This window comes from Engraulis encrasicolus, chromosome 11 (genome assembly GCF_034702125.1).
Source record: "Engraulis encrasicolus isolate BLACKSEA-1 chromosome 11, IST_EnEncr_1.0, whole genome shotgun sequence".
Taxonomy (NCBI): domain Eukaryota; kingdom Metazoa; phylum Chordata; class Actinopteri; order Clupeiformes; family Engraulidae; genus Engraulis; species Engraulis encrasicolus.
In genome coordinates, this window is record NC_085867.1 from 35,815,733 (window position 1) to 35,823,232 (window position 7,500).

A 7,500-nucleotide genomic window follows, 5' to 3' on the forward strand; every position below is an offset into this window, starting at 1 on the left:
AGAGAGAGAGAGAGAGAGAGAGAGAGAGAGAGAGAGAGAGAGAGAGAGAGGGAGGGAGCGTGTCCTCTTTAAAAAGGAAAAAATAACTCCTTGGCCAAGTAAGGAATTTGTTTGTGCATGGCAAAAACATGACCTCTCTATTTTGCATGCTTTCGTTTTTTGTTTTTTTCACTTTTTGTTTTTCATGAACATGTGCAGATGAGCAATAACCGTGCTTCCTGCTGGCAAACGACAAGTGGGAGGACACACATACACACGCACACACATGCACACACGCACACGCACACATACACACGCGCGCGCACACACACACACACACACACACACACACACACACACACACACACACACACACACACACACACACACACACACACACACACAGGATGAGGAGTAGTATTGTAGAGGAGAGGAGGTGAGGAAGAGAGGAGGAGAGGAGAGGAGGAGAGGAGAGGAGGAGTGGAGGAGGAGAGGTGAGGAATGTGTCTCTGTGTGTGTGCATGCGTCTTGTTCCGGGCTCATCTGCCTGAACGCCTGGCCGCCTGAATGCCTGCCTTGGCTGCTGCCGCCGACGACAACGATGATGATCTGTGTCTTTGAAGATCAGATGAGCACCTTCCCCTCTTTGTGTAGGCTCAATAGGACAATAGCACCAGCGGCCGGGCCCCCCCACGTGTTTGGACGCCCTCCCTCCTGACAGCCCCCCGGCCCCCCTCCACCACCGCGCCACACGCCCAGACCGCCGACACAATCATTCCCAGCAGGCTCGTTATTTCTGATTGTGGCCACAAGGTCAGCCTGCAGGCCTTCCTCAGCGTTGACCGTCCAACCCCTCACCACCCCTATCCTACCCTCTCCGACACACACACACACACACACACACACACACACACACACACACACACACACACACACACACACACACACACACACACACACACACACACGCACACACACACACACACACACACACCATCCAACCGCCCAACTGACACCCGCCCATGCTGTCCTGTCTTTCCACAAAATCCACACTACACCACCGCACCCAGACATAAGCCGGCATACACACACACACACACACACACACACACACACACACACACACACACACACACACACACAGGCACGCGCCGCACACACACACACACCGCCTCAGCTGACATCCTGACTTCATCGCCATGGTTACGCTCAAAGCCACAGGCGAGTGAGTGCGATCTGGAGGCGGACCCATAACCTGTTGCCGAGGCGATGCAAAGCGGAATATTCCAGAAGGAGCCGTTTGCTAGTGACTCAGGGCTTTGCTCGGAAACCGGTATGATAATGCTGTCAGGCCTATTGTTTTCTGTCAGTGTGCCCATGATAAGAGGAGTGTTTTTTTTGTGAATGAGTTTTTGCTTGTATTATTATTTCTCTTTATGGTCTGAAAATCTGACATACTGTACTTCACGTTATTTCACTTTCTTCTATTCACACTGTAAACTATTTCGAACTATTTCCCCGCCACATAATAATGAAGCTGAAAAATATTGCAATTGCTCAAAACTCAAAACAAACCACAAATTTAACTTCTATATAATATAGATGTCCTCTCTAACACAGCCGATATGAGGTTTTGTCTGATAGCAGACCAAAGAGATTATTATAAACTAATACAGAGGTGTACCCTTTGCTTTTTGTGCCTTATAGGGTTTTCACACCTGGTCCCTTTCAGCCATTTAAGTGAACTCGGACCTGTGTCTCAGCATTTTCAGTGCATATGTGAACGCTTCAAAGTGTACCCAGACCCCTTGGAAGTGAACCGGACTGAGACCTTTATTGATGTGCACTCAGTACAGTTCACTTGTGAGTTCTGACAGGTTACACTTGTGACTAGGTGTAATCACTTAAGGAGGGCTCTAGAGGAGCTGGTGTGATCAAAAAGAGGACTGACACAACATTAAATCCTAATTGGACCAGAAAGATTAGCCGGTTCTTTTTGTATTACACTCACAATATGAACAAAAGCAGAACTGAGTCCTTTTGCAGTCGGTTCCCTTTATGGTCCACTTAAAGAGGAATGAGTTCGGTTCACATAAAGAGGACTAGGTGTGAAAATGCCCTTAAAAAAACATCTACTGTAAAGTACTTACCTGGAAATGGCTTGGTCCGAATAACTTCAAGGTTTCTCTTTGCTCTCGTTCCTCCTGGGAAGCATTCCTGTTTAAAAACAAAACACACACACACAAGGGAGAGTATTTTTTCAGATCATAGTTCTCATATTAGGTGTCACTGACTGCTCTAGAACACCCAAGATTGTACAATGTTCTTGAATTCATTTGGATTTCAAAAAGCGGTTTTATACCAAAACGGATACATGTAAATGTTTGGTGTTTCTTAGTGAATTATGTAGAGCCAGCTGGATAGCTAGTTTTTGTTAAACACACCACAAAAAATGTCACCTCTTTTAAAATTACACTTGAGCTTGAAATGCTAAATTCTATCTTCATCCTATTACACCAAAGAAAAAAGACCATCACTATTGTACCAAATCTACAAAAAGCTTGACTGGGTAGTATTTTTCAATGCTGAAGATCTAGCTTTCTCTATTCCAGGAACAAAACTCCCCCAGCCCTCTGATCCCGAGACCAAATGCTTAACCTTAGGCCACTGATTTAGGCCTGGGATCCCTAGCAGTGTTACACTACAGAGATATGTGTGGCAGAGGTTTTCCCACTGCACAGAGGGGTCAAAGCACAGAGATTAAGGCTCTCTCTGTAGAGGGTCTGAGTCAGTGCGGAGAAGAGAAGAGGAGGCAAGCAGGTCTGTCACAACCAGGCAAGCAACTAGAAAATTGCCTAGGGCCCCAAGCTGAAATGGGGGTCCCAGTGAATGACTGGTTACAGTATGTACTTGTACTTGAACTTGCCGTTTTCAATAGCAATGACAACTTTGTGAGTGTGGCAACACCTCCATGATCCAACTATCAAAATCGTTCATGAGACGGCCTCTCCCCAATACATTGAAGAGAAAAAAGAGGCCCCAAATCACTCTTGGCCTAGGTCTCCCACATACCTTGAATGGAGGCAGGTGATGCGTAAAAAGGAATGTACAACAACACACAGCCCAGATCACTCTTGATATAAGTAGAAGTGTCAAAAGTAAAAAGAAAATAAAAAAAGAAACTGTTTCTCTCCAATATGGGTAACTTATCTGGGTAAAAGGAAAATAAAGGTCTGCAACACTGTTTGATGCTCCCAAAATTTAATGGCGCAACTTTTCGGACTAACCGTCCTTCCTCACAGTGCAACTTATTTAACTTATCTGAGTAACCAGAAGACCTGTGTATACTTGTCTTACAATCAGCTGACTCTGCACTGACTGTATCAAGTTTGTGCTGGGCTCTTGTTAGGTTTTCAGTGATTTTCAACAACAACACAGGCTATCTATCTCATTAGGTACGATGGAGTAAATGGTTTAACAGCTATGTAATACCTTCAGCTGTTGTACTTAAACCATGACTTTACTTTTTTTATTTCTAGTTTTGACACCTTTGCTCTTACGCCTTCTGTTAGAAAAGCTAGAGCCTTACAGGGGGAAAAACCTTCTGCAGCTCGACTGTGATGTGGGTGGTGAACAGATGGATGCATACTACTGCTGAAACCAGATAGACATTTCAAGATTTCAACTAGTGGTGTGCATTGGCACTACCCTCACGATTCGATTCGATTACGATTCTGGAGGCAACGATTTGATACGAATCGATTCAATTCGATTCTACGATGCCTTGCAATGCATTACGTTTTCTTCTGAAAGCAAAGGCACATTTTTCATCAGTCATGAGGCAATATAAGCAGTCAGATATTGAACAACATTTTATTGGCTGTTTTCTGCAACAGTCTTGCCGTTTTCAATGCTTTGAAGTGCTTTAATATAATTAAACGTTCATTTGCTCCAGAAATATCGACAGAAGTAATTGAAATTTTAAAAAATATGCCGCATCGCTTATGGCAATGCCCAATTCGATTATTGAATTGTCCTGCACCGCATTGTGATGCATTGCCGAATCGATTATTGTTGACACCACTAATTTCAACCATTGAGATAGTTAAATAGTTCATCTTTTGTCAACACAATCTCACTGGAGCCATTGGCACCTCACATGTTACATGAGTCTCATTCTAAAAATTGGGACTTGGCAGTGTGGTGGTTATCTTTCATACTCAATCACTGACTCACTCCACTGATTTCACGCTAATTCCAATAATTACTCACTCACCATAAACCCAATCACCTATTTTCATCCCTCAGACTCCGTGTCATCATGTCTGTGAGACTAATTTAGCCCGCAAGATCACTCCATTTATACAAATATATATATATATTGATTTTGGCACTTAATCCCAGATTTCCAAATGAGGTCAGGTCCGGGTTTTTTTTCTGTCTACCCATCCATCCATCCATCCATCCATCCATCCATCCATCCATCCATCCATCCATCCATCCATCCAGTCATCCATCCATTCTCAGCTGCTAGCTTCCATGTCTGTCTGTCTGTCTGTCTGTCTGTCTGTCTGTCTGTCTGTCTCTGTCTGTCTGTGTCTGTCTATCTGGCCATAGCTCCATCCCAATTACCTTAGCGCTTGTGCAGAAGTGTATGTCACAGTCCAGCTCCCAGCTGCTGGAGGCCAGGTCGTGCACCGGCTCCAGGGAGAAGCTGATGCGCGTGCGGTGCAGGCAGCCGGCGGGGGGACACGGCTCGGGCCGGAAGGGCAGCTCCCGGCTCAGACCCGGCACGTCCCGGGAGTGCAGCGCACACTCTGTCACTCTGGAGGGGATGTGCACACCGCCTGCCATCTCACCCACGATCTGGAGGGGGGACAGGTACAGTATATTTGAATGATTACTTTTATTTGGATCCAAGAGACAAGCAAGGAGTACAAGATCAAAATATTCTGGAAAAGGTATTTGACAGGTTGACAGATATTGGATGTTACATTGGATTGTGGCTGGGGGGGTCAAACACTGGTGTCACTTTTACCTCTTATTGCACTTTACTTGAAAACCTGATGCTACTAAGTATTGTACCCCAAACACAATTTCGTTGCCTTTTTGATAATGACAATAAATGCTTGAATCTTGAATCTACACACCAGTCCTCTTACTGCTGTAGCACTCAACATTCAAGGATAAGCAAAACACACACACACAAACACACACACACACACACACACACACACACACACACACACACACACACACACACACACACACACACACACACACACACACACACACACACCAAAATATGTTTTCATTCTTATAAATATTGGTATTATTTTACAACTTTATTTTAACTTCAAACATAATTAGTCTGTTACTGTGCAATGTTCTGGATAGTCAGAGTGTGTGCGTGTGTGTGTTTAAGGTCTCAAGTATGGTAATGACAATGGTTTAAGAGCGTATGTATTCGTGTATGAGCACTCCATGGTTCTCACTCCAAGGCTGAGGTGCCCTTGGGCAAGGCACCTAACCCCACACTGCTCCAGGAACTGTAACCAATACACTGTACTCATAATAACCGAAAGTCGATTGGATAAAAGCGGTAGCTAAGTGTAATGTAATGTGACGTAATGTAATGTTTGTTAATGTAAGCACCTCTGCGTAAGTCCGCTTGTCCGTCTTCAGTGGAGTGTTGGGACTCAGGGCGTTCCTGTACTCCGGCGAGGGGTACAGGTCAATCTGCAGGGGGATCGTTGCTGATGCCTCGGAGTAGGTCGTCGAATCAGGCTCCAGCACGGGTGTTGGTTCCACGTCCACCACATCTGCTGTGGACAAAGTAATGAGCATCAACCCATACCGTAGATCAGGGATGGGCAACTTTTATGACGAGGAGGGACACGGTTTTCATTGCCACCATCGGAGGGCCAAATAACCACGGATCTGAATGCAGCTTTTGGAGGTTTTTTTTGTTTGTTTTTTGTTTTTTAAACCCAAACCACCACCTTTTCTTCTAATTTATTCCGTTTTTTTCTGCAGTTTTTTTTTTGTCTTTTTTTTTACATTCTCAAAGCTTAGAAATAAGGACAAATGTAACATATAATGGAGGACAATAAAATGATTTTAAAAAGGATAAAGAAAAGAGAAGGACTGTACTTTCGGAGTTTGAGGTGCAGTTGGTTGCTCAATGACTGACCATATGGTTTGGAAGGAGTAGAACTGCACTCTATTGGCCAAAAGTATAATTGCAACAGATTAAGTTATTATTTTTTTTAAATCTGGTCATGATTTTTAAAAATATATTTTTATCTATGGGCCACACTGAGTGAGGAGGCGGGCCGCATGCGGCCCCCTGGCCTCCAGTTGCCCATCCCTGCTGTAGATGACACAATGACACAATAAATAAAATAGATACTATGCCACCACTTTACTATGACTGTACTAAGGCGAAAGGTCAATAAAATCTGGTGCCCTTTGTCTCTGGGTTTACATTGCATATCCTGGGTAGCATCCAAAGGACCAATCTTTTACAATCCTGTTCTACTGACAGATCTTGGTGATATTCCTGCATATTTTTGTCTTTATCTTATTCATCTTATTTTTTGCTTTAATTGCAGGCATAACATATGTACTGCCGCCACCTGGTACAGATATTTCTATTTCTATACTATTCTATACTATTTCTCCTTGCTATATACAGGGATAATGTTTACGCAATTTGTACACTGGTTATTTTACCCCTTAGTTTTTACCCCTTAGCACAGAACTCTTAATTGGTTAACTAAGACTCTCTGCAATGTCAGGGCAGTGTTGTTGCTGTTGTAGTTGAGTGTTATGACGGGCCGCCGACGGGCCCCATCTGCAGTAAGAGGCTACAAAATAAATAAACTCTCAAGACTCTGGTGCTTTACCTTCTGGCACGACGCTGACCTCCTCCCCTATGAGAATCTGGATGGTTGAGCCTTTGGTGTGGATCTCTGAGTAGCTGGAGAAAGAGTCGGTTTTGAATTGGCTCATGGACTCCAGCTGCAGATCCCTGGCGTTGTCCCTCATCGTCATCGAGTTTGGCATGCTTGGGAACGTGATCGTAAACATGGCCACCTTCATCAGGCCGTTGCTCTGGGAAAGGGAAAGGAAGAATTTTACAATGTGTGTGTGTGAGTGAGTGTGTGTGTGTGTGTGTGTGTGTGTGTGTGTGTGTGTGTGTGTGTGTGTGTGTGTGTGTGTGTGCGTGTGCGTGTGCGTGTGCGTGTGCGTGTGCGTGTGCGCGTGCGCATGTGCGCATGTGCGTGTGTGTGCATATATTCATATATCCAACTGTGCATATTCAGAGCAATTCAGTTAGACCATTGACACGTCAGGTGTATTCTATGGTATTGCCCAGTCCATTAAAGGCCCATAAAGCTCAGAAAAAGAAGTGATACCGGGTTGGAGTAGGACATACAATGAAACAGTTATATAGGTCCTTTGGTAATGAGCAGATACTGTAAGCCAAAAGTAAAAATAGAAGTAAAAACAAAAACA

General features: G+C 44.3%; 1 protein-coding gene across 2 annotated transcripts in view; it reads right to left on the bottom strand.

Moving 5' to 3' along the window:
• Window positions 1–7,500, bottom strand: part of eng (endoglin) — a 111,479-nt gene that overhangs the window by 11,037 nt on the left and 92,942 nt on the right. Inside the window, exons 8-11 of one of the 2 annotated variants that reach the window (XM_063210523.1) lie at window positions 6,888–7,095; window positions 5,635–5,801; window positions 4,612–4,845; window positions 2,130–2,196 (exon numbers count right to left, since the gene is read on the bottom strand). In XM_063210523.1, coding sequence (XP_063066593.1) covers window positions 2,130–2,196; window positions 4,612–4,845; window positions 5,635–5,801; window positions 6,888–7,095 — 676 coding nt within the window. Of the gene's footprint in view, window positions 1–2,129; window positions 2,197–4,611; window positions 4,846–5,634; window positions 5,805–6,887; window positions 7,096–7,500 lie in introns of both variants that reach the window. The other variant, XM_063210522.1, reaches the window with a different exon arrangement.